At 38.8% G+C, this 12,544-nt stretch overlaps 2 protein-coding genes across 5 annotated transcripts in view; one reads left to right on the top strand and one right to left on the bottom strand.

The window, feature by feature from the left end:
- AKAP7 (A-kinase anchoring protein 7) overlaps positions 1-12,544 on the bottom strand; it is a 79,213-nt gene that overhangs the window by 47,766 nt on the left and 18,903 nt on the right. For all 4 annotated transcript variants that reach the window (XM_088161787.1, XM_088161786.1, XM_088161789.1 and 1 more), the window contains exons 6-7: positions 11,158-11,270; positions 1,833-1,977 (exon numbers count right to left, since the gene is read on the bottom strand). In XM_088161787.1, the coding sequence (XP_088017913.1) occupies positions 1,833-1,977; positions 11,158-11,270 (258 nt within the window). The remainder of the gene's footprint in view (positions 1-1,832; positions 1,978-11,157; positions 11,271-12,544) is intronic.
- MSH5 (mutS homolog 5) lies at positions 5,303-7,747 on the top strand. The gene has a single exon (XM_014874222.2). It carries the CDS (start codon positions 5,303-5,305, stop codon positions 7,745-7,747), a length of 2,445 nt encoding a protein of 814 aa, XP_014729708.2.

Genomic DNA, 12,544 nt, shown 5'->3' on the forward strand with positions numbered 1-12,544 from the left:
ACAAGTACTAAAAATCCTATTCAAATCACATTTTAAAACTTCAAAAGGAACTTTTCAAAATTCATTAAAATACAATTTCTTCTTCGCTGAATTAAAAAATAAGTCATTTAAACTCCATTCCAATATAATGTTTTCTTTCACTTGTTGGCTTTAAATAAATATATATTAACATGTACAAAATCAAGAAATAAAATGCATATTTCACCAAAATGCATCTAAATCCATACAGAGCTGAGAAAAAATGGGGACAATAACAGTGCCATTTCTTAATCTAATATCAGTGAAAAACATCCATTCTCTCTATGGCTAGACACAGTCAGATGTAGTGCTCATGTAAAAATAATTCAAAGCAGAGTTCTGTTTGGACTGTGAAAATGACACATAAATTCCTTACGCATGGCCATACTGGGATTGAGATAAGCCAAACAAGCATCTGATTCTTGCTTTGAATACTGGTTGATTGACTGCTGTTGTAAACCATTTAATGGGACTCACATTCAAAAGACTGCTGAAAGACTGTCTCATTTTAGCAATCTGAGATGTCAGTAAGAAGACAAGTTCAAGAAGACAGACTTAAACAAATGTTTGGGAAAAACATAACTACCAAATATACTACTAAGCAGATTCTTTTTATTGTAATGAGTTATATACCAAATTCCTTAATCATATTCCAGAATAGTGTGAAGAATATTTGTAAATAGCAGAGCTTCAATTTCACCCAAACCAAAAATTTCGTATCATGTTAAATGATCTTGTAATTTCTCTTTCTCTGAAGCATTTGGATGCATAAAAATAATATTTAAATGCACAAACATGTACAGAAGACATTTTATATATATAGTTATATACACAAAGATAAACATAACTATGAGACATAACACAAGGTAATAAATACAGTAAGACAGCTATGTAGATAAATAAATATGTATAAATATATTTCATTTTGATTCTGATTGACTTGGATTTTGCAATAGTTTTGTCACTTCCTATCCTTTTTTCCTCTGTACTGCTTTTGATTTTTTTGGTAACAATTTAGCTAAGCTAAATAAAGGTGACTCTAAGCATAAACAAAACATGAACAGCAACTAGAATTTGTGACATGCCTGGCATGTTTAAAATATTGTTTAAGTACTTAATTAAAAGTCCTCAGAACAATCCTCAAGACCAGTAAGCACTTGAGCAGCAATGCTGTGGCACAAAGAAGTCACCACGAGGGAGAAACCAAATCCTCACCAAAGCCCTACACGTAGTCCTGAAACCAGCACTAACTTCTAGTAGTGGTATTTTTGTTCAGATGAAGCAGGAGGACACAACTGTGATTTCTAGCATTGTAATAATCTATCAAGGTGTCTGAACAATGTTTTAAGTCTTACAGTATTCTGAAGAGTTATTATCAAATCTCTGGTACCATTGAAATTCTCTCTGTACATGAATATAGTCCAAGTAAGGTCACATCTCTGCCAAACTAGACATTTCACTTAGCTTAAATCAGCTATAAGTACCGTGTCTAATCTGACTTAGTCACACAGCCTGTCTTTAAAGTCAACAGAGAGATGAGCAGCTCTGGGGAGTGACACATCTCACTTATCTCAAACACTCATTTTAGGATGAGAAATGGAACGGGATTCCGGAGATGGATAATTGAACATAAACTTTAACTGTCAGTGAGAACCACTGCACAGAGTTCCTGCAGAACCAAGGCTGAGGGAGAGACTTCTGTCAGACTCCATGGGTCTTGCAAGAATTGCCCAACACACACTCCAGAAAAAATGGCTTTTTGCACATATAACTCAGAGATGCAACTGATCAGAAGAAAATTAAGATGTACTTACCAAAAACAATAGAGGACTCGCAGTAGTAGTAACCATTTGGTTGCTTTTTTTTCAACATGGAGCAAAGATCAAAGCGGTGCAAGATCTCATCTCCAAAATAAAGGTTTTTGAAATCTTCATACAGACCAGAGTCAATTTTTTTCACCTTTAAAAAGCAAAATAAATAAATAAATAAATAAAATTAAAATAAATACATAAAATTCAATTAGACATTCTACTTGGAGACCAAATTTTCATTTTAATTTCTATAGTTTTCATTTTAACAGTAAGTACAGTTAATATGGAAAACTGCTTCAAGATGCAAGAAGAATACAGAAATAATCATGTGACAAATCTGTTTTAGGGAAGCACTGTCTACTGCAGAAGTTAACAATAAAATAAAACTGTCATTAGTCCTCCTTTCTACCATTTCCTTTTCAGTCCTGCAGGAAACAAATAGACACAAAAAATGCTACAACTTCCAATGGTTTGCAACAGTGTTCATGGAATGTGTAACTGGAAATAATTCTTGCTGTCATCGATGGGCATGCTGCTACAAAGAAGAATCTCAAATGATCATCAAGGGCAGTTTTCTGAGTCATTAAAATCAGCACACAGGAAAAATGGTTGTATTTTATAAGCACTAGATTTTTTATCTCAGTAAATCTAAAAACTTCCTGGGATTTATAATATTGGAATCATTATGCAGTTTTGCATATATGAAGCGGAACATAATAAATATTCTATTAAGCTATTTTTAGAAAACATCATTTCAGTAGTTATTTTAAGAGTTTAGGGGTCCTCATTCCATTGCATCATCAATAAAAACATATTATCTCTGTAGAAATTCAGAATTTTCTCCTTCAATCTAACTCCCAATAATGCTGTTTGCTATTTAAATATCATTACTCTATGCTAAGGATTATTAGGAGCCTCTTGCAGCTCCAGCCCAGTGCTTCCTACTGCCTGGCTACTGGAGCTCAGTCTGTCTGTGGGAATCTCAGTTTTTGATGGATGTACTGGCTGCTTTCACCTCCCAGAGACACATACCCATGCTCAAAGGACATGGACATGGCTGGCTACATGGATGCCACTGCCTTCACCAGCACCCGCACATGGGGCTCACAGGAAACACAAGTGCAGGTCGCTCCTGGCAGGGACAGAAGGTCAGCAGTGTAGGATGCACATGACTTTGTCTCCATGCTCACATTTGTGCATTCTTGAAGCACCATCATGACCCCTCTGTCCCCCCAGCACCCCTGCCCAGACTGCCAGCCTCTTACTGAGCCCACAGGTCTCACACTTGCTGGCTGGCCCAGCTTGACGTTTGGCTTCACTCACCACACACACACAGTTTGGGGAGGATACAAACATTTACGCCTGGCAATCAGCCGGACAAGTGTGCCCACCAGCCTCATTTTAAACAGGACTGGCCCCTTTTGCAACCCACATCGGCCACTCCTGTTTCGTGTTCTTCCCCAACCTCTCCCACTGCACACCCTCCATGCATTTGCACAGTCAGCCTGCCAACATCCTGGACTTTCGGCTGTACATCCCCAAGAGGTGCAAAGCCCCGGTTTGCCCGTGGTTTCTCGGCAGCTCATCAGTGTGAAAAGTAAAGTCTACTTTAGCGAAGGTCAATTGTCTTTTTATTTCCTTAATCTCTGAAATTATGACATCTAGTGGTGGATGCTTTTCATTTCAGGAAAGTGAAATTTGGGAGTCCACATTTATTTCATCCTCACAGTAATTACTTAAAATTTTATATTCTGTGGCTAGGCTAGTCCTTATGTACTAAGGTTATTCTGACATTAAATCATCATTCCTTGCTTTTGGCTGACAGATCTTGGAAATACAGTTAGATATCAATTAGTAATAAAAGAAGATCTTTTCAGCCAGGAGAACACTTGTCAAAATGTGATGTCTTGAGTACTTCTGGAATGAAATGAAGAAAAGATAAACATCATAACTTCATGCTCCAATAAAAAAATAACATTCACAAGAAGTTGGGATGTTGCTTGTCAAAGACAGGTTGGTAAGGCATGAGTCAAATGCTGAATGCTCAGAAATTGAGTTGTGCTTGTGATGCACTACTGAAAGGTATTTGGAAAAGCAGCCATGGGAAAACTGGTATTTTTAGTAACTGGAACAATTTCTGCAGTGCTGCTTGCAGTGAGATGTGAAAGGATGAAGCGATGCAAGTGCACGGGAAGGTCATGGCTCATTTCTTAAATGTAAGGGTCTGGAGCAGTAGAGATGCAAGAGAAAAGTTGTTACCACATGGGTATAGTACAGATGCTGACAGTAAAGATAAGCTATAATGGGGGTGAGAAACAAGAGTACTTGAGAGGCCACTTTGAAGGGTTAGGTGCTAGAAGGGGAGGAGGAAGACATCTGCCTCTCGAGGAAGCATTGTAATGGATGATGCCTGTAAAGAACATTCTGTGTAACGTTGGCCTGAAGAGGTACGGCACCAGGAGCTCTTTCAGGACTGCCACAGCACCAGGGAGAATGTCCTGGGCAGCCCTGCAATGTCTGTTTTTTCTCCTCGTGTCTCCGGTAAGGTGCAGCCGCTATCCCAGCAGTTAAACCCCACGGAGCTCCCGTGGCTACTGCCACAGTCAGCCTTGGGACCAGGGGCAGGAAGGCTCCAGTGGTGACAGCGAAGGGAGCACAGACACAAGCAGCTCCGGGCTCTGTGGCAGACCCCACACGCCAGCACAGCTCTGGGGCGCTCCATGCAGGCGGGGCCCGCAGGCCGCCCGAGGGTCGCCCTCAGCCGCCACAGAGCCGCTGTGGGCGCGGCCCGGTCGCAGGGGCGGGTCGGGGCCTCCTGACGGGCCCTCCCTAGGGAGCGCCGAGCTCCCGCCCGGAGAGGAAGGGAAAAGGGACAGCACAAGGCTCTCGGGGCCACGGAGCCGCAGCAGCTGAGACGAGCTGCCCGTCTGTGGTGAGGAGGTGAGTAGAGAGCAAAGACGTGAGAGAGGATTGGAAGTGAGGTGCTGACAGGGATTGGTATGTCCGATCTCCTGTGTGCTTGTACAGAAACTGGTGCTGTGTGAAGGTGCAGCATAAATAGGGGGCTGCGACCCTGTAATGATGGCCAGGCTATGAGGCTGCACTGCTGAGAGGAGCCATGGTAAGCGCAGGTGCGTGTCACGAACCTCTGAGGGAGGATGATTTTGTACATGGATATAGGTGTCCCTGCACGTTACTGTATTTATGGGTACTTGGGTGTACAGAGATACTTTAAAGAAATAAAGGACACAAAGAAAAACTGTAAAACTAATGCTGGTAGTTAGCTCTGTTACACTTTCCTTGAAAGCCGATGGTGGCTGCGTCTTTTCACTTGAACATTCATAGTTAATTCCTGGTAGCATCTTAGATTCTCCAGGGTTGACAGAGTGAGTGTTAACCTCCTGTTGTCAACTGAAGTTACTTCTCAGGACGTTTTGGATGAGTTGTGAATAAAAATACCTCTTGCCAACAGAATGAGTGCTACATCAGCCACGAGCTGTGCCTTGCCACCGCAGCTTGGGCCCGAGCAAAAGGAGCAAGAGGAGCAGGAGGGCTCGGAGACACATATGTCTGTTTTGTGGTATGCAGGGCAGCTGGCAATTACTTACTATGATACAGAAGATTGCTCAGTCTACTTCATGCCTGAGATACCTGATAATGAAGATCTCAAGCTACTGCAAAAAGTGATCGAGGAACTTAACCCTCAATGCATAGTGACCAGTGCAAAACAGGACCAGAATATTGCCAAATTCCTGACCAACCTAACAGCTACTGCTGGTGAAAAAGACATAGGAAAACCGGAAATTGTCCTGTTTCCTAACATAGATTTTGGTCTAGAAGTCAGCAAGCAACGGATTTTGTCTAGGCAATTTCCTTTTATACCATCTCATATGACTGCCACAGAGAAAATTCTCTATTTGTCCTCAATCATCCCTTTCGAGAGTCCACTCATGATACGAGCCTTAGGGGGTCTCCTTAAGTTTCTAGACAGAAGAAGGGTTGGAGTTGAACTTGAAGACAGCAGTATAGCAGTTCCTATTTTGGCCTTTAAAAAATTTGTGCTGTCAGATACTGTGAATATGGACCAAGACACTTACTGTGTCCTGCAGATATTTAAAAGTGATATCCATCCTTCTGTGTACAAGCTATCCAGTGGACTAAAAGAAGGATTTAGCTTATATGGAATTTTAAACCGTTGCAGATGCAAATGGGGAGAAAAACTGCTGAGGTTGTGGCTCACACGACCTACCCGGAACCTGACAGAGCTGAACAAACGGCTGGATGTTATCGACTTCTTCCTGCTTGCTCAGAACCATGAAACAGTCCTCACTCTTCAAAACTGCCTCAAGAATATTAAAAATGTGCCTCTTATTTTAAAGAGAATGACTCTTTCCAACACAAAAGTTAGTGACTGGCAAGCACTGTATAAGACAGCATACAATGCAGTCTGCCTTAGAGACACATGTCGTTCTCTGCCCAACAATATTGAACTTTTTCAGACAATTTCACATGTCTTCACTGATGATTTGCACTACATTGCTAACCTAATCAGCAAAGTGGTAGATTTTGAAGGGAGCCTCTCAGAGAACCGCTTCACTGTTAGACCCAATGTAGATGCCACGATTGATGAGAAGAAACGAAAGATGATGGGACTACCAGACTTCCTTACAGAAGTGGCACGAAAAGAACTGGAGACTTTGGACAATCATATTCCCTCCTGTTCTGTGATCTACATTCCTTTGATTGGGTTCCTTCTCTCCATTCCACGCCTACCAAATATGGTGGATAAGACTGACTTCGAAATTGAAGGCTTGGACTTCATGTTCTTATCAGAGGATAAACTGCACTACAGAACTGCCAGGACCAAGGAGCTAGACAGCCTGCTGGGTGACTTGCACTGTGAGATCAGAGACCAGGAAGCACTCATCATGCACCAGCTGCAGACAAAGATCCTGGAGAAGTCTGAAGTGCTTAACAGTGTCATTGAGTACACTGCACACCTGGATGTGCTGCTAGCCTTGGCAGCGATCGCCCGGGAGAACGCCTATTGCCGACCTCGCTTTACTCACTGCCACGGCTTCCACATCAAGGATGGAAGACATCCACTCATGGAACTATGTGCTAAGACTTTTGTGGCCAATCCTGTGGACAGCGGCGAGGCTACCAGACGAATAAAGATCATCACAGGGCCCAACTCTTCTGGAAAGAGTGTTTACCTAAAGCAAGTAGGTCTTATAGTGTTCATGGCTCTAATCGGCAGCTACGTCCCTGCAGCAGAGGCAGAGATCGGAGTAATTGATGGGATTTACACAAGAATTCATAGTAGAGAATCAGTTTCTGTAGGGCTCTCCACGTTCATGATTGATCTTAACCAGGTTGCCAAGGCTGTAAACAATGCCACAGAGAGGTCCCTGGTACTTATTGATGAGTTTGGTAAAGGGACCAACACACTGGATGGCCTGTCCCTTCTGGCTGCTGTCCTGAGGTACTGGATCAGACAAGGAACACAGTGTCCACAGGTCTTTGTCTCCACTAATTTTCACAGTTTAATGCAGCTAGAACTCCTACCTGACACACCTCTTCTGGAGTACCTGACCATGGACACCCATCAGGATGGAGAGGAGTTGATATTTTTCTATCAGATCAAACAGGGCATGTCCACCATTAGTCATGCTGCCAATATTGCTGCATTAGCAGGAATGCCAGCCAAAATTATTGAAAGAGGAGTGGAAGTATCAGAACTGATTCGCAATGGAAAACCTATCAAACGTCTTGATCATCCTTCAAAAGGTGATAGGATGGAAAAATGCAAGTCTATTGTGGAAAAGTTTCTTTGCCTAGACCTTGACGATCCCCAAGTGGACTTGGAAGAGTTCATGTCTAAAGAAGTGTTGTCTTCTGCAGCCTCAATCCTGTAGCAAGGGTCTATGTAAATGCATAGACTGCATGACTACCATGGAGAGTCTGGGACTTTAAAGAATGATCACTGTGATGTAACACTTCACAGGACATTTAGCTTATAACAAACTGTCTGTACTTATGTCCTTCATTCTTCTTCTTTAAACCAAGTACTTGAGTATCCCAGCAATATGGTGTGTCATATGAGTCTATGAAGAGGAAGAATTTTAAGAACCTCTTCCAGCTGTTGGGTCGCCCAGTTTGTGCATTTTTTGTCCCTGCTGTTGGAACCTCAGATTAAAAAATATACTGTAGAAAAATCACAACACATTTCTACTGATCTTAGAAGACTATTAAAGGAAAGGTGTTTATTGTTTCATATTGTGCCAAAGTGATGGTTTCAGCCATTTTAAGATCAGCATCAAAGATTCCAAATAAATGTGTCTCAACAACAACAGTTGTCACAATACAAACCACTGTCATAGGGGCAGATAAGTGGCAATGCAGAGGCATTTAATGGCTCTGTGGCTTTTCTTATACCAGCTTTTCTGTCCAAATGCCAGAGATCCCAGGAGATATTACAAAAAGAATGCTGATTCAGCAGGTCAGATTCAGAGGGGCTGGTAAACAGAAGTACCTCAGTTTTACTGAGAACTGTTCTCTTCTTTAAGGTCCTGTATGATACAACTGTATCATACATACTATGTGTCTATGCCACATGGGTATAGATAAAGGCAAAATTACAAATCTAGAAATGTAAGAGAGAAATTCACATTTTCTATTCTATTTTCAATTAACATTTGAGGATTAATACCACACATAGGGAGGATTCCCTTTCACTTCTCTTGCCATGCAGAGGATCTTTACTGAACACAGTATTTTATGTATGCATATGCAAGAAAAATTCATTAACGAACTAATGACACAAGAGCTGTATCTAAATACTACCAAAGCAATAACCTTTTCTGCAGCCAGGCAAGTGCCTGAGATTCCTCATGGAAATAGACAGAGAAGACATTAAATAGCTTACTGTCTGCCAAAACTTGCTCTAACCACTTACATTATGGGAAATAAAATACATACTACATCTGTCATCTATATGTCATTTCAAGAAGCCAAAAATATTAATGTCACATAAACTGAGGTTCTTTGAGTAGAAGATAATGATACTAACCCAGGAGTCTTATCATTCAAATAATTCTGGAAATAGTTGAACATGTGCAAATAAATTATGCCCCTTTGTCTCCCTTCCACAAGGACATCTGGGAGCACATTATACCTCCTGGTTTTGGGGAGGTTTTCAGTGGCACATCTAATCTGAGAAATGTCCAACTAAGCACAAAGAACAAGTTGGTCCCACTTCTGAGTAGGTAAATAAAGGCTTCAGTCTGAGAAGCTGGAGGGGGTACAGTACACCAGACAGCTCTTTTCTAATCCACTTTATTTCACACTTTTATCCTTATATTAATATCTGTTTCCAAGTTTTTTAGATTTACCATTGTTAGCTTAATGATATGCCTTCAAAGTGAAAACCTGATTTCTTGAGATCTTTACTAGTTCTGAATTCTCAAACTCTTTGTTTTCTAAATATAATTTTTAACTTTGAGAAAGTTAAAATCTCTTCAGAATATATGCATTTCAAAATGCTTGAAGTTATATTAAGATTTAAAAAACATACTTTTTTTCCCCCAAAATATAACTTTGGTGGAATTTAGATGTCATTGAGAGGAGGGTGACTTAACAGAATATTGTTTCAAATAAGGATGCTTACATTAAAAAAAATAAATTAATATACTTATAAAGCTATGGCTGAGAACTATATTTCAGTACTATTTGCTCTTTTATAAGCCTGCTCATCCACCTTCATCCACTTCCCTTTTCTTGCTTTTCATACTGTTGTATGATCTGAAAATGCAATTAGACATCATACTAAAATTACTGCAAAATAATTATTCCTTTTATGAGACGTATTTTTATTTACTGTTTTCTGTAAATGCATGAAACTATCTAACTAAATGCAGGAACACAATGAAAAAAATCACAGATTTTTTATAGACTGATGCTTATGCCTGACACTAAATTGACAGGGAAAAATGTACAGATTTTAAATACATAGTATCTTTCTATACAGTAGATCATATGCATTATCCAGCATTATGGAGAGCTCAGGAAGATGATTTGGAATGACATTGACCTGGTTCTGTCAGCAACAGTGAATATCAGAACACAGAAAGGATGTATCCTTGCTAATATTTCATGGAAGTAGATAAATGTAAATTAAACAACCAACCAGCCAAAAAACAGTAAAAATACAGAATAGCAAAAAACCCCACCTTGATTGTCTCAGATGTTTTAACCAGTTAAATCTGATATTCTAGAAGATCTATGAATTTTTAAAAATAGCATTTTAAAACCCAACTATAATTTGAAACAAAAGCTTCTATGAGTTTACAAATTTAATATCTATCATATACCATCTGCATCCTGTAGATAAGTCCTTATTTCTATTTTACAGCAAGTATGCATACCCTCAAATTTTCTTGATGTATCTCAAATCTCACTACCTTCTTTCTACTGATTTCAACATACTAATTAATTGAAACATGCACCTTAAGAATTTTTAGAAATATTTCTAATTAAACTTTAAAGCATTTTTAAATGCCCACTAAGGAAAAATCAACTAAAAAGATTAGTTTTACATACTTTAATTCTTATTTAAAATATTTTTTCTGAAAATTATCCTCCTAGCCAATGTTAAAGAATCACATAAAACATTCTATACAATATCAGTAAAAAAAGTATGAACTTATACCTTGTGTTAAATAATACAGTACTACAGTTAAATTAGTATGAAATAAAACATAGGTACACTAGTATTACTGCTATATATTTTAATCACAGTTATATCCCATTTTCATGTTTTTGTCTATTTTGTCAAAAAACTGATAAATAGGCAAGAAATAACTGCCTACAAGAGAGAATATAAAAGATATATGTATAAATATAGTTTTTCCTCATTACTCTGAAATTCACCAAAGCATATTCAGAAAGGGAACTAACAACCTGCCTACTATGCATAATCCAAACAGAAATTCTACTGCTTATTTGCTCATTTTCTTGCATATAGTAAGAAAACTCGGCACACTGCATGCATACAATCTACCCCTTCTATCCTTTGGTCTTGCCTAATTTCCCAACAGACAACAGACCATAATGTTAATGCACCAAGAATATCAAGAATGGTAAATCACAGTACAGGACTCTTTTTACGGTAGATACATTAAGTATTTCTTTAAAAGGCATGTATTAAAGTCTTACCTCTTCTGCTGGTTACAAAGTAGAAAATATGATGCTACAGCATAAACAACATCGTCCATCTCCAAATTAAACGTTCTAGATTGCTGCTGAGCAATGTGAAATGTGAGCTCACCTGCTTACGTAGCTCTGTTGATTTTGACAACTTCATGAAGGTCAGATGTGGTTTAAAAGCTCTTTCTTCTCCTGTCATGATCCCTTTTTCTTGAAATATCTTTTTCATAGTCTCTGACAGGAGGAGAAAAGTGTATAAATACAAAGATATTACAAAATATAATGCTTAAAATGTGCTTTGAAATGTAATTTTAGTCACAGCTCCTTCACATGAAAGAAACAAGATGATGAGTACTAAAAGGCAAGGAGATTTCTACTTAATTTCAAAGGTACATATTAATTCTTCAGAGGTATATATTATTTCATGTGAAAATGGGTATAATATTTAATTTGAAATATTTGTAGTTATCAGTTAAATAATGGCAATTAGAAAGCTGTTCATGCCATCCGACTTTGTTATCAAAATAGAAACTCAACATTAGCACTGTTCAGGAGTCACTCTCACTGGAAGTGTAGGAAACTTCAGGAAAACTCTGAGTATGTAACAGAATTCTCAATTAAAGAACAATATTCTGTGGTGAATTCTAGTAGCTCTATTTGGGTAATCTCCCACTCAGACCAGAGGAGATTTGGAAGTGAAAGCTCTAAGTTTTGGCACTGGATTTACATGCCAGCATTAGAGAGCATATCAGGCATGCTGATGATTTTTGCTTGGGTTTTAAAGCGTCACTGTTGCCGTCTGGGCTAATTTCCTACTTTTAATGTACTTTTTCCTAGTTTTATCTGTTTACAGTCCAGGCCAAAACAACTCTACAACACTGACCTGGTTTACTATTTCGCAACTCATCTGCCCAATGTAATGTTTAATTTCTTGGAAATAAATTTCAGTGTAACTTTTAAATTATGTTCCATTTCTTTTTTCAGATTAAACACTTTCAACGTAAGAAATTTCTGTTTGAAAAAAGGTTTAGATAAAATTGAAAAAACGTGGTAAAAATAATACTGGCAAATAGAGTATTTCTATTGCTGAAAAGCAGAAAAACTGCAAAACCTTAAGCTTTTTTTTTCTTTGCAAGTACAACTTCCAATTTTTCAGTAGGCGCAGGTCTAGTTCACTCATACAATCAAACTAAAATCAAAATAGGGGAAAAATTATCAATCCTATCACATAAATTTAATCATCGCTTAACAAAACAATGGATGTTCATTTAATTTTTTTTTCTTGATATTTAACAGTCGTTTTTCTGACACCTGGAAGAAACAGCATCACGTTGGGAAGCAAACAACACAAGTACACCTGACCTACTTGTGTTATTTACACTGAATCCCCACTAAGCTTTCTGGCTCCTGTATCTATTCTCTGAACAGCACAACTGGGGGACTCATTGATGCTGATGTTTCAGCAAATCTTATCAGACCCAGGTTTACACTACCATGTGATGTTCTGA

This window comes from Sturnus vulgaris, chromosome 3, assembly GCF_052056855.1.
Source record: "Sturnus vulgaris isolate bStuVul1 chromosome 3, bStuVul1.hap1, whole genome shotgun sequence".
NCBI classification, from domain to species: domain Eukaryota; kingdom Metazoa; phylum Chordata; class Aves; order Passeriformes; family Sturnidae; genus Sturnus; species Sturnus vulgaris.